Source organism: Convolutriloba macropyga, chromosome 3, assembly GCF_964194025.1.
Source record: "Convolutriloba macropyga chromosome 3, txConMacr16.3, whole genome shotgun sequence".
Lineage (NCBI taxonomy): Eukaryota > Metazoa > Xenacoelomorpha > Acoela > Convolutidae > Convolutriloba > Convolutriloba macropyga.
The window spans coordinates 9,788,575-9,814,788 of NC_134470.1; the positions used below are offsets into that span (position 1 = coordinate 9,788,575).

The 26,214-nt window shown below is 36.3% G+C and overlaps 2 protein-coding genes across 2 annotated transcripts; one reads left to right on the forward strand and one right to left on the reverse strand.

Annotated features, from left to right (window-relative positions):
- The first annotated feature begins 2,630 nt into the window (after positions 1-2,630).
- LOC142336522 (uncharacterized) lies at positions 2,631-3,715 on the forward strand. Its single transcript, XM_075385428.1, has 2 exons — positions 2,631-2,691; positions 2,946-3,715. Exons 1-2 carry the CDS (start codon positions 2,631-2,633, stop codon positions 3,713-3,715), a joined length of 831 nt encoding a protein of 276 aa, XP_075241543.1.
- A 647-nt stretch (positions 3,716-4,362) lies between these two features.
- LOC142336842 (uncharacterized) lies at positions 4,363-26,059 on the reverse strand. The gene is made up of 4 exons (XM_075385794.1): positions 25,947-26,059; positions 11,461-11,513; positions 11,361-11,390; positions 4,363-5,079 (listed from the first exon to the last, which is right to left on the reverse strand). The coding sequence occupies exons 1-4, from the start codon at positions 26,015-26,017 to the stop codon at positions 4,604-4,606; spliced, it is 630 nt and encodes a 209-aa protein (XP_075241909.1). The 5' UTR covers positions 26,018-26,059; the 3' UTR covers positions 4,363-4,603.
- Positions 26,060-26,214: the final 155 nt, after the last annotated feature.

The window sequence follows — 26,214 nt, forward strand, 5'->3', positions numbered from 1 at the left end:
TACCTGGAACTCCCACGCGAATATCAATCTTCAACAACTGTTCAATATCTAAGCGTTGATTACGAAATGCCCCTATCAAAAATAAAGCAACCAATAACAGTTTGCCCTTTCAATCAGTTTGATGAAAAGTTCCAAATATCCAGAGCCTACAGCAACCATAATATTAAACGTTAATGCAGCCAATGTCACTGAGCTAAACTATGTTTGCGATGCATTCAATGAACTTCGACACATATATTTCCAAGACATTGCCGGAGGTAAGATTGGAGCACTCCTTGGTGTCAATGCTTTTGCCTTTACGCATCCTACTGAAGTAATTCAAGGCACCGAAAACCGCCCCTTTGGAGTAAAGACAAAGCTTGGATGGACACTTGCAGGAGAGTACCTGAACACACTAGGAAACCGCTCTTAAAAATCTTCTAACAAATCAAAAGTATTTGTATACCATGTCTGTCGGAAAAGTCCAGAACAACCGTTGGACAATTTGATACAAGAATTTTGGTCAATAGTGAAAGATGGTACCAGAAAAGAAGATAATACTATCACCGAAGATGAAAAGTCTGCCATTCGAATACTTGAGAGTACTATCAACCACACAGGCGAAAGGTATGAAATAGGTGTTCCATGGAAAGTACCTGCCAATCTTCAAAATAACTATTTTTCTGCCCTCAATCAGCTAAACAGTTTGAACAAACGACTTAATAATGATCCAACACTAAGTGATATGTACCAACAGACTCTTGTCACAGATCTCGAGAAAAATTACGTCAAGCCAGCGGAAATGTCAGACCCACCCCCTGAGAAAATATGGTACTTGCCGCATCACCCTGTTCAAAGCGGAAACAAACCAAACAAATTGCGTCGTGTCGCCAATGCAGCGTCAAAATTCAAAGGCGAATCACTAAATTTCAATCTTCTAACAGGACCAGACCTCTTAAACAGTCTAATAGGAATTTTGGTCAGATTTCGTGAAAAACCTATTTTTATTTTGGCAGACATTGAAGGAATGATCATGCAAATCGGCATCCGAACTGAAGATCAATCTGCAGTACGTTTCCTATGGTCTATTGACAATGATGTGCGACAGTTTTATTCACCAGATTGATTTTCGGTGCAACTTACTCACCATCTTGTGCAATTTTTGTTTTAAACAGATGCGCAGAGGACAACGTCGAGACATATCCAAAAGCACAGAGCGCTATAAAGTCTTATTTTTATATGGATGACTACATCCAGTCCTTCGACTCTCCTGAAAATGCCAACGCGACTGCATTTGAAGTAAAGAACTGCCTGAGAGACGGTGGTTTCCGCCTCACAAAATTCCTGTCAAACCATCAACAGGCTCTTCAGTGTATTACTCCAGAAGACCTCGAGGAGCCCAAGAGTGAAACAAGAGTCCTCGGACAAAAATGGAACGTTGAAAAAGATACATTTTTCAAGAAATCCCTCGGAGAATTCCCTAAAGAAGCTGAACAACACACTCAACGGAAACTTTTCAGTCTGGTGTCATCAATTTTTGACCCAATTGGGTTTCTTGGCCCAATGACAATAAAGTTCAAAATTCTTCTTCAGCAACTTTGGAAGTTAGGTAGAAAATGGAACGAGCCACTCCCAATTGAACTTCTACATCCCTTACAAAAGCTCCTTAACAGTTATCACTCTATGCCTCAACTTGAAATTCCACGGCAGATGACATCACAGAATCTACTGGAGACAGAGAACCAGTTGCATGTTTTTGTTGATGCATCGATTGTTGCAACGTGCGCTGTTGTCTACCTCAGGAGCTTGAATAAGACCAGCAACGAAGTACAAACTGCATTCGTGATTGGGAAATGCAAATGAGCGCCCGTAAAACAGTTGAGCGTTCCACAGTTGGAACTAGAGGAATCTGTCACAGGTGTTCGACTCCTGAATTTTGTTATACATGAACTCTCTGTTGAAATCAGCAATGTTTTTTATTGGACGGATAGTCAAGTTGTCCTTGACTGGATTGGTTTTTTCAAAAAGCAACCAGTTTTTGTTGCTAATCGCATTGCAGAAATAAAAGTAAAAAGCAAACCTGACAATTGGAATCATATTGCGACAACCTTAAACCCAGCTGGTCATGGTACTCGTGGTTCAGAACCCAAAGAAATTGAAGCAAAATGGTGTAAGCCACCAGATTTTCTCTCCACAAATGATGTCTTTTGTAGACATAAAAAGCAAATGCCGATTTGTGCTGCAACAACACGATCTGCCTTAAGAACCAAGATACCACTACTTGACCCTAAACAGTTTTCAACATGGACAAAGATTTTGCTAACGATAGCTACTGTTTTCAATCTGATCTACAGAGCGAAGAAATAGCGTGACAATCACCATCAATACACTGTTGAAGACATTGAATTATCAAAATCTTACTTGATACAAATGTCGCAAACCAATAGCTTCCCAACCGTCATCGAGTTGCTAAAAGGTAGCCGTAAACTAGATCCGAAACAAGAAACACAGGTCGTTAAACTCAACGCTTGATAAGAACGGTATATTACGCGTCTGTGGAAGGCCAATTTTTGCTCCCAGTGAACTCGAGCTGGCCAGGCGGCCAATACTACTTCATGCAAAAGATAACATTTGTCGTTTATACCTCGAACATGCCCATCGCATCTGTGTGCATCAGGGAACAGAAGCCACTAAAGCTTTTGTACAGCAAAGGTACTACGTAATTGGTCTCCGCAGAACAATGCTGAGCATTAGATACAAATGTTTCCTTTGTCGACGTTTCGAACCGCAAAGCATTGAGACTTTTATGGCACCACTACCTTATTGCCGCTTCCCGACTGAAAACAAACAATTTACATTTGCCAACTGCGGATTAGACATTTCGGCCCAATTTACCTTGAGGAAACACTACGGCCTCATCTTTACTTGTCTAGTAACGCGAGCTGTTCACTTGGAAACCTGTCCAGATTTGAATACAGACACTTTTCTGAACGCCTACCGCCGCTTCACTTCGCGAAGATGTCAGCCCGCTGATTTGTACAGTGACAACGATAAGACTTTCGTTGGTGCCAAAGAAGAACTCAAAAGGTGTCTGAATGATCTCGACAAGGACAAAATTCACAAAGCACTCGCAGCACAGAAAACCAAGTGGCACTTCAACCCACACTATGGCCCTCATTTTTGCAGCGCTTGGGTGCGGCTGATCCAGAGTGTCAAGCGGACGCTCCTGATCATTCTAGGGTCAAGAAAGTTTACTTTTGACGTTTTCCACACAATCATGGTTGAAGCAGAAGCTATGATGAAATCCAGACCACTTAAAAACGTGTCGGACGCCATGGAAAACGAAGAACCATTTACGCCAAACCATTTTTTTACTTCAGCGTCCTTACAAATCTCTTTCCCTCCTGGTATCTTCCCGTCAACCAAGCCAGCAAACATGAAGTCTTGGAAAAATGTTCAACAATTCCTCAACCACATCTGGAGGAGACTGGTCCGGGAATACCTACCGACCTTGATAAAGCGACCAAAATGGACCGAAAACGACGGGAATTCACTCAAAGTCAACGATGTGGTGTGGATCCTGAAAGAATTCAACCCACGTGGTATTTGGCCTCTGGGAAGAGTAGAAGAAGTGTTCCCTGGACGAGATGGTAACAACAGAGTAGTTAAAGTGAAAACGGCTTACGGCACCTTCGTCCGCCCCGCGTCCGGTCTCGCCCGTGTTTTCGCTGATTAGCTTCTTTGTTGATATTTTTTGCGCTCCGGTTTTAGGCAAAGGGGGTTGCATATAGTTTTATTCAATTTAATTTGGGTTTATGGATTCTAACTGGAATTGGAAACAATATTTATTTGGTGGATTTATTCGTGTTTTACCCTCTTATTCCTGTTGCCCCCGTGGAGCATGTTGCGGATGCAACTTCAAGATGGCTAAATACGGAAGTTAAGATGATTTGCCGCAAAAAACTTGACTTTATGTCCCACATTGCTAACTGTCAGTTACCAAAAAACATGGAAACAAAACATCTGAATTTGACTTTTTCAATGCTGGAAATATGTTTTTCACTACATAGTCAAAGCAGATTTTATCTTCATAACATGAAACACGGAGGGGGCAAACAGACGGGTTCAAGTTAACCACTTGATTTGTTTTTGCTATGAAAGAGCGCGAACAAGTACAAAATGAGCTGAATGGGTTGAGTGAAAAGTGGCTGAGTTTTGAAAAAGTGACACAGTTTTCAGCCCAGAATTTGAAAAACTTTGTATTTTCTTCAGCGCAGTTGTAAACCCTTCAGCGCAATTTTATCGGGCACTTTGAGCTAAATCTCTGACATAATTTTGAGAAAGGCGATGGATTTGAAGGTTTTGTGGATTGAGAACAAGAAGAAATGTGAATTCATGAATTTTAAGTTATAGGGAAAATGAACATATAGATTATAATAATGAAGTTATTGTAAATTTTGGAATTTTAAAGAAACTTTTTGGAATTATAACTCGAAAGAATTGTTCGAAGCTTCATGTGCTCTAAATGAGAAAGCGTGAACAAATTTTGTAATGTTAACGTTTTTGTGAAAAGTTTTTTTTCTTGTTCACGATATCAATTATAGCTTCGTAATCTGATCTTGTTTCAAATATGTCGCGTACAGAGACTTCGGCCTCGATTAGAGTCATCGCAAACTGCCAGCTCCCTGCTTGTCCCGACACCTCCTACACGCATGCCCCCACTTTGTTTGCTATAGAACAAACACACATGATCTTTATCAGAACTAGCCGCTTCACTTTTGTCATTCCACTTAGCGTGGTTAGCATCCAGAACATACATCGAATCATCGCTTGCGAACATTGCTGGGTTGCTGTCCACCCGTTTTAGCCCGGAAAAAATGTAAAAGGTTTCCGTGCTGAACCCCAAGGACACCAGGGTTATGGCGTCTTCGATTTCTGCAGCTTTGTCGGAGGCGAACAGACTCATGGACATATCGTTGCAATCTTTCTGATGCGTTTCATATGACTTAGGAGTGGCGGAGGTTTTGGTTTTGAAACACTTTTCATATTCGAATCGAATGACAGCATTGCTGAATTCTTCCTCACAGTACAGCTTAGCATCTAAAATAGATGATAAAAAAATAAAAAATGATTCGGATATTTTTCAAGTTTTGATTAGAACTTCAGATAAGAGTGGTATATGTTGCTTGTCTTAGTCGAGACTTCTGCTTGTGAAATAATCATGTCCTACACAATTTACCTGCGAAAATACCCTAACTGGACACGGTTACGCACCCGGCCTTTACTGGGCTCAATACCCGGGTCGAGGTTTTTGGGTAAAGTTTTTTAAGAAATGCGGTGAATGCGGTGAATTTTTGTAAGAAATGCGGTGATTGCGGTGAATGCGGTGAAAATAAAATTTCAACGCATTTCACCGCATTTCTTACAAAAATTCACCGCAAAATTCACCGCATTGCTTACAAAAATTCACCGCATCGATTTTTGTGGCAAATTAATGTAAGAAATGCGGTGAAAGCGGTGAATGCGGTGAAAAAAAAAATAATTCACCACCTTTCACCGCATTTCTTACAAAAATTCACCGCGAAATTCACCGCATTTCTTACAAAAATTCACCGCATATGATTTCCAAAGTTTACTCAATCTGATTTAAATTCACAAGAAATTCCAAACATGTTAGTGACAGTTGGCGCTGTGGACTAAGCAGTTGAAGGCATACAGGAGGCCAGAGGTTCGAACCCGAGTGGGGCCGATTCTTTTTTGTAAGAATACTGAGAACGCGGTGAAAAGAAATAATTCACCGCGATTCACCGCATTCACCGCAAAAAGATGTAAGAAATACGCGGTGAAAATTATTTTTTTTTCAACGCATTTCACCACATTTCTTACAAAAATTCACAGCCAAAAAAAATTGGTGTATAAACGAAAAGATCGCCTCTAAAGCAAAGAATTCAGTGGAATAAAAAATTGAGATTGATGAGATCTGCCATTATTAAGAAAGCCAGTCCAGATGAACAGCAAAATTAAACAACAACAACAAACATTAACTAGATCCAAAACTTTATGTCCATTTAAAAAAAACTTAACAACAAAGTTAAAATAGCGCCAGGAAAAGCGGAAATTAAACAATTTAACTTGTACTTCACTAGAAAAAATACGGTACTAGTTCATAAAGTAAGGTCGGTAAGCTCGGTAACAATTAGACAAAAAAAGAACAAAAACTGCAGAGTTAAAAAAATTCGCTTAAATTTTCAAACACAGTTCATTTCAAAGCAATGACAACTATTAGATACAAACTGAAAATATTCAACAGATTTATGAATACCTATGCTTCTATAGGAGGGAATTCAGACCTGTCATTACTCAATTTTCATGTGGTCACAAAAAATCAGCAATTAGAGACAAGAAAGAAAAATTCCAGTAAAGCTTGCGAGAAAACAATGACGAAGCCTTAAGGTCAAATTTGCCCCTCAAAATATGTTGCTTTTTCAGAACGCAAATATTGTAATATGTGACCTCTCATAAATAGGACTAGGTAACAAGTAGACAAAAAAGAAAAAAGGGCGAAATTAAGTACTACAATTGTGTTTTTCGAAGAGATTTGTTTTCAAAGTCATGAAAACCACAAGCAACGAAATTTTTTAAAAAATTATTTGTTAAATTTGTCCAAAGGAAGCCCTTGATACCATCAAATATTCAGAATATGTCTTACGTCAACAAAAAAAACGTCTTATTTGACAAAAAACAATTTTTATATCTTTTATGCGAAAAACCCGTGTCGAAGCAAAAAAAGTCATTTCAACGAATTCTTTGAAAACAATTGATTTTGTACATTTGCGTCCTGCATTAAAACCAATTATGCCATGTATGAACTGTAATTAACGGGATTAGGTGATAAATAGACAATGAAATATGCGACGTTAAACGCGATTGATTTCAAAATCATGAAGGCCATCAGCAATCTACTAAAATCAAAATATCGGTTCATCTTTTTCTCCCAAAAAAGCCAATGACAACTGTCAATATCCAGGAAAATTTATAGACTTAAAAAACAGTTACAGACAAAAGTAAAAAATATCAATTAATTTTTTCGATAAAGTGGTGTCGAAGCCCATAAAGCCATAATCTATACCTGTAAAGATTTTGATGTGTTCAATTGTGAATTTTTGAGCGCTAATATTGTAATCCTTGAACTGCCAAGAATTTCATAATAAGACAAAACGAGAAAAAAATTGGCAGATGCCCCAAAAAATGTGAAATTTGGTTGTACCAAAGCCAGAAAACCACAAATTAACGCATAAAATCGAAGTAAAGACTAAAACTTAATTCAAAAGAAAGAAGCATATTTTATTCTTCGCTGAAACTAAGTAGACCAAATGAAGAAGAAATTGGCAAAATTCAACAAGCTATTCTGTATTTACAAAAATTAAATACGGTTAAGAGTCAAAAGGACCAAAATTTTTCGAGTTGAAATTTTAGACACATTTATTTGTAGCTGGTTACGAAACCAGTTGAACCCATCACCAGTAAGCCTTGATTTGAATTGTTCTCTTCCTTGATTAATATAAAACAGATTGAATTATTGCTAAAAAAGACCGACTGATTACAATCCAATCTTCTTATGGATTGAAAAAGTCCAAGGTTGGTCCAAAACTAGCCTTGCTGATGCTGTCCGTTCATTAAGAACACTTAAGTTTTTTGAATGTTATAGATATAGATAGTTTATTGGAAAAAAAATAAAAGCTACGTTTTTGATGATCATCGAGTAAAGTTCGCAAAAAACGGCAAATTCTTAATTAGAGAGCACTTTCAATAGAATTTGAAGGAAGACGAGTTCCAAATGGAGTTTAAAAAGATTGTGTTAGTGGTTGGTTTACCGGCGTGTACTTCCGGGGTACTTAATCAAATTGAACTAAGGAGCCTTTTTTAGTGCTATTTTTGATGACAAAATGCTAAATTTTTAAATATTTAGCCTACGTTTTTGCCAAATCAAAAACACTTTTCTTGGCAATTTTAACAGATTTTAAAAAAATTGACGGAACTTTAGGCAAAATTCCGGAAAATGTGAATGAAAATAATGCAAACTGGTCTAATTTTTGCAAAAATTTAAACATCAATAACTCGCTCTAGAAAAAGAAGTTCAAATAAATCTTCTCAATAATACATTCTACGCTGAACGGGCTTTTTAATGGTACCACTCACAACTCTGTACAATGCTTATTTCGATCGGTAAAAATTGAGCGAAAGAAAAATCCATTTGAGTATAAAGGTCCTCCCCCCTCAAGAGGTGTCGGAACAAGAATTTGGACGCAGAATTTAAGTCTAACAGCTGTCAAATTCAGCATTAAACTTCTTCTCATTCTAAAAAGCATTATATTTTTTTCTCATTTAAATTTTTACTGTGCAATGTGGAATATACATCTGTAATGGTGTTCGATCTTTCTGAAACCCAGTTATTGCTCTCAAATGGAGCAAAAATAGCAGGATAACTCGTGAACTAGAATTCAAACGAAAACTCATTGATCATACAAACAAAGATCCCACAATTAGTAGGACCGGACTTTAAAAACCAAATGAAAACCGGACTTTGAGTTCCGGAAATCTAAGAAAAACAGTAATTACAGAATCAACATCAACAAAAACAAATTTAAGACCAACCACCGTGTTTTCACTTTTCTTAACAGGAAATTCACACAGCAAATCCTGCACAGTTAATTCAATCGATTAAACAAAATCAGTAATTTCTGCCCCAGTCCCATTCGAGTTTAGGCCATATCAAGATAACTGCCCTATTTTGACTTCAAAAATTAGCATAAAACATTTACTGATCATATTAAAATAGCCTGAAGACTGCGGAATAAATTTGAAGTAAATGTCTGCTTAGTTTCCATCCTGCTATTAATTCAGACAATTAAACATTTAAACTTCATTAAACTGTTCGAAGTGGAACGAGAAGCAGAAAAAAGTTAAATAAGAAAATCAAAATCAATTTTAACTATTTTTTTTAATCACTAATTGAGACTCCAAAAAATCGCAATTTCACACAACCTCATGATGCAGTTGGTTTATAGTCAAAATTTAGATGCCAAAAAACAAAACAAATGATATTCACCAAGAAAAGAGCAAAAAAGAAATGAAATCAATTTGAAAAGTTTTATTAACTGTTCTCATCACAACTTTCTAAATAGTTTCTGTTCAAATAGGGCTCTTCGCGCTGACCTTTCAGAAACCTTTAGGAAATTGTGGAGAATTTATTAAGCAATATCAGTAAAAACTTATTTAAAACAACAACTGAGCGGGAAAATTTGTTTTGAAAAATAAGAGTTCAAAAAAGACAAAGGAGGTCACAGTATGACTAAATTTAATATAATGAATTATTATTCAAATTATATATACAAGAACTTAATTTTGTGCTGTATTTTGACCTTAAATTTGCCCAAGCAAAAACTGATTTAAGCGGACTTATGATAACAACGATATTTACTCATGAAAAATCTTGTGTCTCGTTTATACACGAGGGTATTCAGAGCAAAAATAATTTCAATTGACAAATAGAGCATGCAAGTTCATTACATCTTAAGGGTTGAAAGCTATTTTTTTATTCTGTTGTTTTTCTTTGTTTTTGGACAAAACTTCATTTCGACTTGAACAGTCATTAGAAGTTCTTGAATACATTATCTGAGACAATGAAGCTGGTTCTGAGAAATCATATTCTATGTTTCAGTTTTTTACATTCTCCGTCTGATCAAACTGGTGCCATAACATACGGAGTTTTTAAGACGGTCATCGAAGATCATTAATTAGCGTCTAGAATATTGCCAAATGTTATTATATTATTATCCTCAAACAATTAAACTATCCAAATAAAATAAATACAATTTTGGTTGAGGTGCTAGACGGGAGTCACCTCTGATCAGACTCAAGTCGAACCCAAACGGTGTGTTTCCAGACCAAGATTACAGCATCTAGGAATTGGATTAAGCTTACCAAAGTCTGGGCAATGACTTAATTTTGGTCTGATTAGAAGTCACATCTGTCTGGGGTGGTCTGATCAGATGCCGATTCATGTGCACATTAGTCGGATCAGAGAAGATTCCGAGCGCAATTGGGTCTGATGAGAAACCATTTTGAGCGCATTTTTCTTTTCAATTTTTGGTATTTTTTACTGAGAGTTGTTGGTGCCGCCAAGAGGCAACAATGGAGCAGCGTTCTGATCAGACACTCGTATGGAGTCTGATGGCTTAGATCAAAACCAAGGGGTCTAGCTGATATTAAATGCCGGTCCACTTTAGAGGAGATTTTGATTAACTGTACGTCAAGAAGTTTTTTAAATGAAAAACTGACTAAGGTCATCAATTGAGTCACAAATATGCACTAATGAAATGCTATATGAACTGTTTTCTCAGCAGTTGAGTTTTATTTACTCCAGAATTTTTCAGAATTTAGTTGAGGATATTACTGCAAACATCAGTTTTTTAAATGATTATAATATAGCGAAATTAAGAGATTTGTTCAAAAAAAAATTTGATCAAACTATTTCGAGCACAGTTGAATCTGATCAGAGGCGATTTCAAGCGTACACTAGTCTGACCAGAAGTTACTTTTGAGCGCACAAACGTCTGGACAATGGTTTGGAAATGGTCTGGGTCAAGGTAGGACAAAAGTCTGGCTAATGGTCTGATTTTGGCTTGATCAGTGGTCATTTGCGTCTTGTAAGGTCTGATCAGCAAACTTTGAGCGCAGTTCCAACGCACACGAGGTTTCGATCAGAGGTAACTCCGGTCTGGAATGGTCAGGTCAGAGATCACTTCCGTCTGGCACCTCAACCAGGGAGTTTATCAGCACTTTAAATTATTCAACATTATACCAAAATGAACTTCTTGAGAGCGCATCATGCTTTTTTATCTGGTTTCTGGAAAATGATAAGGCTGCAATTTTGATTTAAAAGATTTAAATTTTGAGTCTCCAAATAAGGAAAAAGGAAGGCTGAAATTTAAAGTAGACTAATGGTGTCATTTTGCTACCTTAATTGCGGCGAATAACAAACAAGCGATCTATTAAATTTATGTGGAAAATATCCCAGCACAGAAAACAAAATAGAAATATCTGATTTTTATCTTGACAAGATTTCTGCAATATGACGACAATATATGCACAAACTCTCAAGAGCATTTCATATTTAAGAAAATTAAGCATGTTAGCAAAATGATGAAATGGCAGGATGTATAATGAAAGTGTACCGAACCAAGATCTTTCTAAGCGTTGAATGATTCGACGTGAAAATCAAATCTTGTATGTTTCAGGAAGATGTGTCAAATTTCTTTTCAATGACTTATTGTATGATTCAGAAGTTGAGAATTTTTCTGATTAATTTGAGTATTTACCTCTGAATTGTGGGCACTGGTTTATGAACCCTAAAACATAGCAAATAATAGAACATATGTATTTGGTTGTTAGAAAATCTCTACTTAGATAATGCCCTACCATTGCGAACTTTGAGCTGGTCAATTCGAGTGCGCATGCTCCCTTCAGTCACACTAAAACATTTACTAATTCGTTAACTAGAGCAAAATAATTTTTTTGATCAGTTAAAGTTTCTTAATTTTTGATCGATTAAGTTTGATAGGTTACGTAAATGTAGATTATGCGAGCTAAACTATAAAAGGTAATCTAAAGTCGTCGCAATTATCGTCCTGTAATTATAACTGGAGTCAATATAATCAGAAATGCACGAAAAGATTCTGTTTACTATCGAGTTCCATACAAATTTATAGCGTTTATCAACAACTAACTTTCCGCCCTAAAGGAGGACTGAGATTATATTAAGACTTAATAAGTCAACGAGATGGGGGATAAACATCGACACTAATTTCATGGTCGAGGACACTACTAAAGTTGAGTATAATTCTTTTCAGAGGTCGAGCCTTATCATTATATTAATATCAAATTGGCTTGGTACCCGATTAACGGGAATAACTTAGTTTACTAACTCAAACATGACGAATATATCGGATATTGACAGTATTTAAAGATTTCAATTTTGTTTATTGCACCACTAAATCAAACTCAGGTCAATGTCTGCATCTTGAAAACTTACAAACCCCACCCTTTACTCATGTCCATAATTTTATCAATTTTTTTTAAAACTCTCATGGGCTAGGTGAAGACATTGTTTAAAATATCTTGATAATATCTTTAAGGTCAATTAATGTAAATTAAAGAAGTAATGGTTCATAATCGATCCTTAATACTATTATAAGTTTAGTTAGAATCAGATGGAATCAGCCTCGCTGCCGTCTTTTCTTGCGATCTACAGGCCATACGATACGACATAAAATTTTGAAATCCCACTGGCTGCGCAAGACATCAAAACTCAATAGTGCTGATTGTCCTCACTCATTGGGTGAATATTTTTCGAAGACAATTCCCCTCTTATTCAGCAAGATAAGGATTCAAAGGTTTGCTCGCATTCTAAATTCTAAAATCTGGCATCTCTTGCAATCAGCTGTAGCCGAGACTTGATGAACTACCTGTTCGTTTGAAATGTGCCTAGTGATCTTGAAAATTGGAGCATTTAACGCGGATAACGTTTTGAATGAATTAAAATTCCAACCCGTTATTTCACGAGCAACTTGTCAGAAATAAAGTGCAATAAATATGTGTAAGTTAGATGCATGTTTACAAGTGCCTACCGGAACATGCTTTCCCTCCTATTAAAAGAACCATTGACAAACCCCTCCGCATTTTTTGTTCCTTTTCTGTTCATCTCGTTGTTTCCGTTTTTTTTGTAAACATAAAAATATAAAGAAGTATTTAAGAAAAACAAAAAAATTGTATCGCGATGAACTGATCGAAATATCAAAAACTTAAATGTTTAAAACCTACAATCAAGAAAAGCGAACAGGGAAGTTTTTTTTCTTCCGAAACCAATTAAACAAAGACGTCTAGTAAAACAAATGAAATAGCTAAATTTTACAGAAACGCCTCCTACCTTTGTACTGAAGTACAAGCTATATAGAATACTTAGCTTAACTAAGCTAAGTATTCAAATTACATCATTCTAAAAATAGAATGATGTAATTAGCTGAACCATTCATATTGCACAAAATGTCCGTTCAGCCAAATGGACATTTTGCCATCCAGCAGGACGGGAGTTATCCCGTTCTGAGAAGTATATATAGCAAAGTAAAAATCACAACTTTCAGAAATTTAGAACTGTCGCTCAGAGAAACTGAGAATTTAATATCTCCAAAATAGAAAGTAAGAATTAATAACTCAGAGAAACTGAGAGTTTAATGTCTCCAAATCGAGAAAGTAATCTCAAAACGGAAGTATTTCCAAAGTGAAATTACTAAACCAATCTTCTCAACTATATCGAATAACGGATAGTTAGAGATAACGTTCAAGTCAGGACTTTATTAAAAAGGGAATAATGAGTTACTGATAACAATTTGAGTTAGTAAAGTTTTTACTAAGTTTCCCGACCTTCTCCTCTTTCTAACTTTCATAACTGGCTAACTTTTATAACTTTAAGTTTTAACTCTTATAACCTCATTTCTTTAGCTGTAAATTTATCTATGTTAGATTTCTATAAAGATTATATAAAACTTATAACTAGATCAATTAGCCAAATTTACTTACTTAGATCATTAAATACTTTTATGAGACTTATCAGGCTTAGAAAGATAGCATATACTAGGAGTACGACCATCGAGTCAGAAGTTTGAACCTTCGCAACCCATACCCTCTAGTATAAACTGGTGCGACCAGTGAGGCTGGTATAAATATTCTATCTTCTAAGTACTGTAATCACTTTTAAAAAATAAACCAAGTTAATGGCCTCAGGCGGAGGAACTGGAAGTGGCACCGGTACTGGTGGCACTGGTACTGGAACAACCGGTACCGCTACATTAGTAAGAACACTTACTGATACACCTCTCTCCCATCTGAATATGTCACTTGTTACATTCTCGGGAAATGACCCCAGACAAAACGCAAATGAATTTTAGAGTTCTGTAGAACAAAAATTAAACTTCTCTTTGGGCACAACGTTACCTACAGATGCTGCCGCTTTAGCAAATCAACAAAATAGACGCAAGGCGCTATTTGGATCTTTACTGACAGAAACCGCATTAGAGTGGTTCAATACTATTGACCCCACAAGAACTCTGGATCAAATAAAAGGAGATTTCATAACCCGGTTCACAGATAGTCGTGACCAATTCAAATATCGACTTGAAGTTGGAGGAGCAACCAGACAGGAAGGGGAGTTAATTAAAAATTATTTCCACCGAATTAAGCATGCTGTTGATAGAGGATGGCCTGAAAATATACCTGCACGATTAACTGACCCTGGCCAAATTGCTACTGAACGAACAATACAGCAGCGACAAAGAGAGCAAAAGTACATTGACTTTGCTATTAGAGGCCTGCAACCCCCATCTTTAAAGCGCAAAGCTCATGAATACAGAATAGAAAACCCGGATAAAACATGGGACGAAATACAAAATCACTTAATAACAAAGGACTTAACATTTACTGTTAGCACTGACGGCACAGTAAAACAAACAAATGATAAAATTAGTAGTCTTGAAGCACAAATTAAAGAGCCTACTAAACTAATAAGAAATAACGAAGTTAGCGCTATTAACTTGGGCTCCTTTAAAGACCCCAATGTAAAAGGACGACCAAATAATACACGCTTCTGCAACTATTGCCGTAATCATGGGCATTCTATTTCTAACTGCTCTAAACATAGGATTGATGAAGGACTTAAAAAAATGAAAAGAGAACTTACTGAGGAAAAGGAGAAAAAGACATCCTTCAGTACTGACTACAAACAACAGACTAACAGTAAGCCGTACTTCAATACCCAGAATCGTCCAAATAAGACTAACAGTGGCTATGACAATCGCAGGTACGGAAATAAACACTATAACAATAATAATAATAAAGCCTATGAACAAAAGTTCCCCCAAAACAACCAATTTAGTCCGCATGAAACTGATGCCAGACAATATTATGAACGTGAGAATCAAAATTTTCAACGTTCTTATCCCCCCACGCGCATACTAATCAATTCCAAGCATCAAGCAGTAGATATTATGATCAACAACCCCGCTCGTCCCACTCTGTTCACTGGGTAGGGGATCAAAACCAACAAACAGAATATTACGATCAGAATAATTGCACCGATGCTATCACAGACTTCTTTCCTTTAAACTTCTAAAGTGTCCGAAAGTTAATACAAATAGTAATCCAAAATCTAGGATTTACCTAAGTATGTATTATTTCCCCACCGGAGACATAAATAAAAAAGTGGCCTTGAAATTGAATATCTAATTGACTCAGGTTTAACATGCACAATAATAAACTATCCCACATTTCTATAAATGCAAAAGTTGAACCCTAGCATGAGGATTTTCTCAGCCATAAACATCACAAAATCCTATAATGGATCACAAATTCGTATGTTAGGCCATACTACAGTAACATCATACTTTGATACTGACGGAAAGTATGAAACGAACTATAAAGTATGGGTTACACAAGAAGGAACGTCCAACCTGATTGGAGTTGATTTCTGTCATATTTTCTTTAAAGCTCTGTATTTTGATATTCCTGCCGTAGAATTAAAAGAACACACAGGAGTAATCAGTTATGGAACACTGAATAATGAAAAACAGTATCCACAAGTATCAGAAACACCAGAACACTGATTTATGTTACCCCAAAGGCACTCCATTTCTGCCGCACAAAAATACAGTAAAAACAGAACTAGTGTTTATTAACACAGTCTGTACACAAAAGGAGAAAACACTACCTATACTAATAGAAAACCACAAAAATCACCCTATTACACCTAATAAAGGTATTATTGGGTACGCTGTATGTGATCTAGTATTAAGTCGTGATACGCGCAAATTCAACATGCGCGATTGTAATGAGTTTGCATACTAAATACTAAATAAGTATGAAGAACTGGATAATTGTTTTATGCTTAGTACAGTTGTTAACTCAGTACAAGAGGCTGAGTCGAATGAGTATGATAGTTGCATAAACTATAGTAACCACGAAGAACAGTAAATATTCAATAGTAGTATGGCTATCGTACACACAATTTCTAAGGACTGCGCTATGAGTAAAGGCTTTGCACTCATGTTGTGTAAAAAGTTTCCCGACTTGAGAGAACATTGTAAGTGGCAAGTAGAAGTGAACGATCGTGACAGAAATACAATAAACCAGAATGTATTACAATACATTGCTCCTAGCCTAAGACACCAAATCTTTAGTCTAATAACTAAAGAAAAATATAATAATAAGCCGACTACTGAAAGTATAACAACCGCACTATTCGAACTTCGCAATATACTTCTAATGCAGAACATTAGATGCATAGCAATGCCAAAAATCGCTTGCGGATTAGACAAAATGGACTGGTCTGAGATATCTGCATCACTATACAATGTATTCAATTCTTCAGGAATTAAAATATATGTTTATATGAGTAAAGTTGAAATTAAGTAAATGCCGTCCTCCGAACAATACACAGATGAAAACATCGAAGACATATTCGGAATCTTAGGCGATGAAATTGTGAACAAATGCAAAAATGATGCTGAAATAGCAACTGACATTTCAAATGATTCAAAAACCTTATGCAAGCCCAATAATACTGAACAATTTCTCAAGTTCAGAAGAAAACCACTTCATTATTCATGAAGTTGTTCAAGAAGGACTCGATACACGACCAAAAGATGCAAGTAAAAACTATGCACACTATATCGAGTATCTTAAAAAGTTTGATTTCACACAGAGTGATTTAACGGATGATGAATTCAGAGCACTTCTAGAAGTTCTTCTAGATGATGAGGATGTATAATCCCATCACAAGTATGATATCGGCCGCACGAAACAGAAATTTCACATACCCCTAAAAAAGATTGCGAATTTAAAATGCAACGAACCAGCAATGTTCCCCTACATTTGCGTGACAAGTTAGAGGCATTGATGGACGAATTATTACAAGCCGGAATAATACGCGAGCTAAATGAGCACAACGATTTAAATAGCTGGTTTGTAAATCCAATTAACATACTGCCTAAGAACGACTAAGTAAAGCTTGTAATTGATGCTCGCTACCTCAACTCAATTACAGATACAAGTAACTCAAGTTGGTCGCTCGAGCCACTACAAGTTCTGATGACACGAGTAAATGGAGCAAATTTTACAAGTAGTGATATGTCGTGCGCTTATCATCAAGTGCCCCTTACAGAAAAAAACTCAGAAACTAACTAGTTTTATTGTAGGTGGACGTCAATATACCTATCAAGTCGGATTTTACGGCTTAAAGCTCCTTCCGAACTTCTTTAGTAAACTTATGCGTTATGCATTTGGACCGCTAATAAAGAAAAAACAAGCTATCACTTATATTGACGATAAACTACTACAAGCACGAGACAAACAGGAAATGTTCACAGTAATACGTGAAAATCATGCACTACTGCGTAAAACAAACTTAAAAGCTGCGCCGGATAAAACAAAATTCTTCTTACGAAAAGTGAAATTCCTCGGGCATGTAATATCGAAAGGGACACTTAGCCCAATCACTTCGCGCATTGCCGATATACAAAATTTGAAAACGCCAGAATCGAAAACCGACGTCCTCAGTGTATTTGGGGCGATGGGATTTTATGCAAATTATGTTATAAACTATTATATTGACGCAAAACAGCTATATGATTTAGTTAAGAATGAAACCAATTTCGAATGGCTGGATAGCCACCAGCAAGTATTCGATAAACTGAAAGCAAAATTTGCACATGATATTTCCGTCGCTATCCCCAACCCAAAATACCCCTTTCATATACATGCTGACTCTTCCAACTTAGGAACTGGTAGTATATTATTACAACAATTCCCCGAAGGGAAACGAATTGTTTCTGCACACTCCCGTGTATTCGATAAAGCAGAACAGAAAATGTCCCAACAGCATAGAGAACTGTGCGGAATAATATCAGCATTACAAACTTACGAGTTCTACATTATAGGCTCCCCCTATCCAATATATCTATTTTGCGATCACAGACCTATACTATTCCTCTGGTCTCGCCGCAGACAATTATCACATAGATTTTTTAAGTATCAAGTCGTGCTTACTAAATTTCAGAATCTAAAGATAATATACACTGAAGGTAAAAACCTTGCTTTCCCCGACTTACTTAGTAGACAAGTCCCGCCAGAAGAATCGAGAAAATTTCAAATTGAACACAAAACAGTCCCAACGGACATCCGCTTCTACACATCGGATTATAAACCGATAAATTATTTAATACTACACTGTGACGAAAAGAAGGCACCGCCAAATACTAGCTATCCGGTAATTGCACATATACCCGGGCAGAAAAAGAAAATACTAAATATAGCCGTCGAGGATTTTAGTATTAACGACGCGAGTGACGATATAGAGCAAACATGTTGTGCAATATACAATATTGTCGACTCATTCAGATATGGACGACAAATAAATCAAATCAGAAAAATGTCTTTGGAAAATGTATCTACAGAGAGCCTTAGCGATCATACATATGAAGAAATATCCGAAGAGGTACATGCAGTAGACGACGGTCTTGACGACGAAGACTGGTTAGAATTACAAAAAGGAAATGTAGATATATCCTTAATACAAGAACTAGAACAAGCGAAACAAGAATACAAGTAACGCACGCATAAGTGTGACATTGTAGAACCGACAACTCTACATACAGAAGTAGTTAAAGTATCTTGTAAAGACTTACTACAAAAACTAACAGAGTTTACTAAACAAGCTCAACTAGACACAGATACAATTCTGCGCGAACAAATAAATGATCCGGTTTTACAAACCGTTCGCCAATGGCTAAAGGCAGGCAAAGAACCGCCAAGCACAAGTACAATTAAGCACTGTAAAGGATTACGTGCATACAAAATATATTTAATCTTCTACTACTCGAGGAACAATATGACTTACTATGTTACAATAAACCAGACGAGAACGGTTTATACGATACAAAAATATGTGTTCCACTATCGCTATTTATGAAGTGCTTTGAGTTAGCACATAATAATCCGCTAAGTGGGCCTCGTGGAGACACATGTACATTTAACAACAGTAGTAGATTCTTTTATTGGCCGGGAATGTACAAATGGGTTACAATGCTAGTATATGATTGCTTGGATTGCCAAAAAAATAAACCACAAAGACATGATCTGAACGAAGCACCCCGAGAACAGTGGGGAGAATTAGAAACAACCCCATTTCATACAATACACATAGACCACAAGGGCCCATTTAGGCCTTGTAGTAACCAAAAGAAATTTTGTTCAGTTATAGTAGATAACTTCTCTCTCTTTATACATGTGTACCCCTCAAAAACCGCTGATGCACCAGAAACTGTAAAATTTATAGAAAAATATATTACTCGATTCGGAATTCCGCAACAAATATTACATGACAACGGTACTGCATTTTTGAGTAATGCTTTTGTGCACTGGACGCACGAATTTGGAATTACCTTAAAACCACGGACCTCATATTCACCTTGGACAAATGGCAAGGTTGAAGTACAAAATAAAAACTTAGCAAAATATTTGCGCAGTTTTATTAACGACACCTGGTCGAATTGGGCCAGCCTTACTAATAAATTTGCATTTGCGCATAATACTGCAATAAATTACAGTAAGGGATATACTCCGTACGAGATAGTATTCGGTAATAAACCGTTTCCCATAAGCTTGGCTTACTACGAGACAATAGGCGGAATTGTATCTCAGAGTATTGTAAAGACCTTCCCCTACATACTCACTGTGAAAATTCTTGTAAAGCGAGAAAGTAGACAAGCTATTACAAAACCGATTGTCTAGTACTATACTACAACGTGAGAACGAATTCAAAAATACATATAGTAAAACATATACTCGCTGTAGGCAAATTACAAACAAAGCACACAAGTATAGGAATAGATTTAAATTGGTTAAACCAATCAAAATCGGTCGTAAAGTTTTACTAGAGAATCACGCTAAAGGATTATTGAAATCCAAAAAGCTATTAGAGTTACGCTCTGGACCCTATACTGTTACTAAACAAATTACTAACACTACGTATGAAATTGTCCATGACACAACTGAACAAAGTAAAGTAGTGCATAGAAATCATTTAGTAGAGTACTTTCCTAAAGAACAGGAAATAGACAAGTTAGTTCAGGACTATAGTACTAACTACGATGATTCACAGGCCTACTATGATAGGTTCAACCAGTACTCAGTAAACAGACTCAATCACCAAACAATTGATAACCCGGAATATATGCCGTGGCCTATTATTAACAACGCAAATAATCAAGCTGAGCAAATAATATCACTGCAACCAGTTGAGTACTCAACTACTGTTAACACGTGCCAGAGTGCGCCTAACAGCCCATACAAAACAAATAGAATTGATAGCACACTACATATCAGGAATTTGTTTAGCCCCCAAAGTAGTTCACAAAGCACTACGTCCAATTCTCATACATTTAGCCCTATCATTAGTTCAACCCCCCACCCAGTAAAAATAAAAACTAATCCTAACCCAATTTATTCTGATGTCAGACCGCAGAGAACACGGACTGAACCTAAACGCTATGGTAATACAATTCCATCAGATTTAATTCCAAAAGTTCAGAAGAAATAATTCTTTTATGCAAAGTTGTAATTAAAATATACGAAATTATAAAAATAGATATACAAATTATAAATATATTTAAACCGAAATTTACAAAAATTATAACAGTTGAGCCCTACAAAAATTATAACAGTCGAGCTCAACTTTAATCAGTTTAATAAACTCTCGTTTAAGAGTAAAATCTCTAAAGAGAAGCCCGTGCCCCAGAACAACAGCCAGCCCATATAGTTGCTGAGCAGCTCTTGCTGTCTCAGGGGTCCACCACACTCGCCAAAGCTCGAACACATAATTCATAAATTCTTCATGGCACTCGGGGTTCGGTGCTGTTAACATTCGCTCGAACTAAAAAAATCAAAAATTTCATAATCTACCCCGATGTCTCCCAGAAAAATATTTGTAACTCCAAAAATTTACCTCTTCCCCCAACCAACATTTGAGGTACTGCACTGTAGCAGGACATATCTTAGCATATTTTAGTAAATTTCTCTCTTTATTATTAACACAATACTCCTGCGCAACGCGCAGCGAATAAAACTCCTCTTCAGAGAGGACAATTTGAGTTGATATATACTGCTCAGAGAAGAAAAATTTCATCTCTCTGGCATCCAACTCCAAATCTAAGTGTTCGAAGGCAAAATAATTCGCCTCTTTAAACAAATTTAAAACAGTTCTGTTCATTATTATTCGAAGTTAGACTAGAATTATACTCAGAAATTTTTTCTATTTATACAGGAATAGAAATATACCCCAACCAGTTAAACTTCTTTTTCACTCTGTCTTCACGGACAACCCTCAATCAACCAATAAGATTTGAGTATTCCGCCGGTTGCGCGGATAGTAATCCGCTCTCAATACTTCTGTAAATATACAGAATGATAAAATGCCGTTGAAACAGTTAGCCAATCAGGGCTCAGTATTTTGCCATCTGCACAGACGGCCAAATTGCCATTGAGAAAACTATAAATTCTCGACTCAACCGAATCGATTCATTCTTCTGAATCTCTATTCTGCAAACTACAACTACAAACTCGTCTACACATACTACAAAATTCATTTTTAAAAATGAATCCCGAAATCGAATCTCTGTTCCCCGAGGAGGGAGAGGTTATTGAAACCGAAAAACCCAGAAGAAATTTCACTGAGGTAAATCTTTTGCTCTTTCTTTTTTTGTTTCGACTGTTTTGCAAAAAAAAATATTGATAATATCACCAAATTATTTGTGACGGCAACTTTCATTTTATTTATCCCAAACGCAAATTGTGAGAAACCAAACACCGAAATTTTAACAAATCTAAACGCCGCTCACCATCAATTGTATGCAAAAACTGCAACATCATTAAAAGTCGCTCACTACGATTGTTCACTTGTGGACTCCAACAAAATGTACTCACTTAACAAAGTCGCTCCTTGTAAAATTGAACCACAAACTGTTGAAATTTCAAAAGTCAAAGGACAAATTTTCAACCGTTTCTTTAGAGGAAAATTAGAAGCTACTATGTGTAGAGCAAGCCACCAAAGCATTAGGTGGTATTGCTGCCTTTTCGACGCTAGTGGAATTGATGCAAAACGTAGCACAATTACCACAGACCTAGATTTAACTCCAGAACAGCGTAGGCAAGCTAGATTAACTAATAAGTTAAGTATTAACGGAAAAGAAATTCCGATTAAATCAAATGTGAAAACAACTTAAATAAAAAATTCCGGTCCCAATATTGGAGAAAATCCAAATGAATGTGACGATTCTGGCTGGATAATTCACGATACATTTGAAACATATATGCAGGATACAACTTTAAATGTTAACCTGCGGGGAGTTTCAGTGAATAACTGGAAAAATATTCCCCTGCCTTGCACATTATCAGAAGGCGGTTGTCAAAGCACGTCAACCGACCCCCATGCTTATAGCTGGGAGAAACAAGATAATTGCTTGTTCGCTTTAAGAGAACAATTTGAAGGCAAAATGATAAAAATAGGAGATAATTACTATATCTCTAAAGAATCAGAGAAAGACCAAAGCTTTCTATTTCAAGTGTACAATAAGCCTCAATCGCTTTGCAATATCAATAATATAGTTTATCCATCACCATACGACACACTCTATGTTGAATTTACAGGCGGATTTAATATGAATACAGGAGAGGCACTCGAACCTCTACCTAAAATAAATAGAATTACTAGACTTCCGAACAATTCACTAAATTCGCTTAATATCTCCCGAACAGAGATAGATTATGAGGCTCATTTGAATACTAAATTCGACTACTATCAGTACACTAATTTCCGAAGGCTACAACTCTCTGAAATAAATACTATACAACAAATTTGTGAACTAAAACGTTCACTTAAAAATACGCAACTTGCATATTGGCGTCTCAGCCCAAAGCTGGCTGGTTTTCTGTTAACCAATAACAGATTTATGTTTTTAGAGACAAATGGCAATGTAGCCTGGCTCTATCACTGTCCAAAATTTTATTCGCCTTTACAAGTAATGGATACTTGTTACGATCGAATACCTGTGTTATATAAAAATAAAGTTCGCTTTATCGATCCAGTTAGCAGACAAATTTTCACTACTGCTAAACAACAACCATGTAACAACAAACAAAAGAATCTTTTTCAACTAGATATTGAAAATGATAACTCATGGATCGAACTAACTCCAAGTATAACACAAGTCACTGGGCCAGCATTATTTGCACCCAGCAATCAGAAACACAAAATGGTTTCAATGAAATTCAAAAACGGATAGGAAGTTTCTTTTCATGTCAAAGAAGACATGATTGCATTTTGGAACGATGTAACTTTAAATTCCGAAATGAAAGACGCAGCGCAAGAGTTTTCTCATGAATTAGTTGAGATTCAACATAATAAAAGCCAGCCTAGTTGTTATAGCAACTACTACACTACAAAAATAATATATTTAGATTCTCTAATCTCGTCACAATTCTTACACAACCGGTATATAAAAGCCTTCGGCCGAATACACTATTATTTGGAACAATGCGGGATTACTTTCGCTGTATTCCTTTTTGTGAAATTTATAATCGACATTGTATTTGGCATAATTCGAGCACTACAAATACACAAAATTACAGGAGCCTCAGTGAATTTCGGGAAAGTACTACTATCAGCTACCTTTAATATACTTTTCCAGTCCATAGTAACATCAATATTTCGTCCAACCGACGAAAGAGACGACTCAGAACATTTAGTACAAGCTCCAACTTATAAGGAGCCGTCTATAAACATATACCCTCCAATACAAAGTGAGCTACAAGCAATTAGACAAGAAAGAGAAAATCAATCTAGTAATGATGATTTCCCAACCTCTCCAGTGTAATTAAATCTAATTAATTACAACTATAAATAACCCATTGTATTAAATATTTTTAGAACACAACACTGGACGACAATGACTTTTTGCTGCCAGCATTCGAGGAACTATTAGACGATTCACCTCCATCAGAACTCCCCATCGACATTGTCACACAATACCTAACGACAACCGAGGAGCCCCAATCGTATGAGCAACAAGATACCCAACAACTGTCAGAACAGCCTCAACAAACACCAGGACCATCGCAACTTCAACCACTAGTGGCAGCCACTCAACTAAAGGCCCTTACAGTACAAGACAAAATTAGCAGACAGATTAAAATTGAAGAAATAGTTTCAAGCCCAAATTTCAAAGGACACCCAAAATATAACATGAGCTTGAACTATAAATTGCAAAACCACGCTAACCTATTTAAACTGATCTCTTTTAACCCCAAAGCAAAAACTTTCAGAGCGAAGCATTTAGGCATAGATAAACAAATTATCTCTGTCCCATTCCATTTATCAACCGCAATCCTAGAAAGCTCAGAAGACAACTATATTCGAAACCTCGAACAAAGTTTCCTCAAGGAACGTTACAAGAATTATCAGCTCCAGCAGCGCAACGAAAGCCTGCTGAGAGAAATAAGAGACTATCGACATGGAGACTTTCGAGGCAACGAAAATTTTTCGAATCTCTGAGCCGGAGAGAAGGCAAAAAAAACTTTTTTTATATAATCTGTAAACCCTAAAATTTATAACTTGTCTTTTTTTTATCTGTAAACTTTAAAAATTTATATGTGTACCTTTTATTGATGCTATGATTTTCATTTTACCCCCACTAAGGACCGGGTCGGGATGTACTGAAGTACAAGTTATATTGAATACTTAGCTTAACTAAGCCAAGTATTCAAATTACATCATTCTAAAAATAGAATGATGTAATTAGCTGAACCATTCATATTGCACAAAATGTCCGTTCAGCCAAATGGACATTTTGCCATCCAGCAGGACGGGAGTTATCCCGTTCTGAGAAGTATATATAGCAAAGTAAAAATCACAACTTTCAGAAATTTAGAACTGTCGCTCAGAGAAACTGAGAATTTAATATCTCCAAAATAGAAAGTAAGAATTAATAACTCAGAGAAACTGAGAGTTTAATGTCTCCAAATCGAGAAAGTAATCTCAAAACGGAAGTATTTCCAAAGTGAAATTACTAAACCAATCTTCTCAACTATATCGAATAACGGATAGTTAGAGATAACGTTCAAGTCAGGACTTTATTAAAAAGGGAATAATGAGTTACTGATAACAATTTGAGTTAGTAAAGTTTTTACTAAGTTTCCCGACCTTCTCCTCTTTCTAACTTTCATAACTGGCTAACTTTTATAACTTTAAGTTTTAACTCTTATAACCTCATTTCTTTAGCTGTAAATTTATCTATGTTAGATTTCTATAAAGATTATATAAAACTTATAACTAGATCAATTAGCCAAATTTACTTACTTAGATCATTAAGTACTTTTATGAGACTTATCAGGCTTAGAAAGATAGCATATACTAGGAGTACGACCATCGAGTCAGAAGTTTGAACCTTCGCAACCCTTACCCTCTAGTATACCTTGTACAACTAAAATAGATTAACGTTTGTCTTAAAATGGTAAGTAAGAAAATTTCTACCAATGCTACATGGAAAACAGAATTCGATTATCAAAAAAACTGCTGCACTTTCAAAAACTTTAGAAAATTGAGCAATTGCCATAAGGAGGAGCACAACAGATAAATCACTTTTTCGAAAATGACAGACTGGTACAATATGCTTATTTTTCCAATTCTTGATGAAAACTAGCCCTTCAACGGCCAATTTATGGCTAATCAAACACTTTTATTGAAGGGGACTATGAGTATGATGGCAAAGACGCGACAATTCACAGGGTAGTTACGAATTACTTACTCGATTGTACGTATGGATGTTGTGTATGAAGTAGACAGCATAAGGACGCTCATGATGACAACAGTTGCCATGCACAGAAACTGAATGAGACCCAACACCTTCAGAATTATCTCCCACCTTTAAAAACAGATCACTGAATATCTTGAAGACAAAAGCAACCCTCCCCATCCCACCTCATCCCTCCACACTCCACACCCCACCAAAAAAACCCGTCTTCATCCGCGCGAGAATTTTGGATTTCATGAGGAATTTTGAGTTTTGGGTGGAA

Excerpts from the sequence above, each read along its gene's own strand:
- LOC142336842 (XM_075385794.1), bottom strand. The coding sequence starts at position 26,017 with ATGGCAACTGTTGTCATCATGAGCGTCCTTATGCTGTCTACTTCATAC. Across the intron at positions 11,391-11,460 it reads CCAGCTCAAAGTTCGCAATG|GGTTCATAAACCAGTGCCCA; the intron begins GTAGGGCATTAT and ends GCTATGTTTTAG. Across the intron at positions 5,080-11,360 it reads CCAGTGCCCACAATTCAGAG|ATGCTAAGCTGTACTGTGAG; the intron begins GTAAATACTCAA and ends CATCTATTTTAG.
- LOC142336522 (XM_075385428.1), top strand. The coding sequence starts at position 2,631 with ATGCCCATCGCATCTGTGTGCATCAGGGAACAGAAGCCACTAAAGCTT. Across the intron at positions 2,692-2,945 it reads AAAGCTTTTGTACAGCAAAG|ATTTGAATACAGACACTTTT; the intron begins GTACTACGTAAT and ends AAACCTGTCCAG.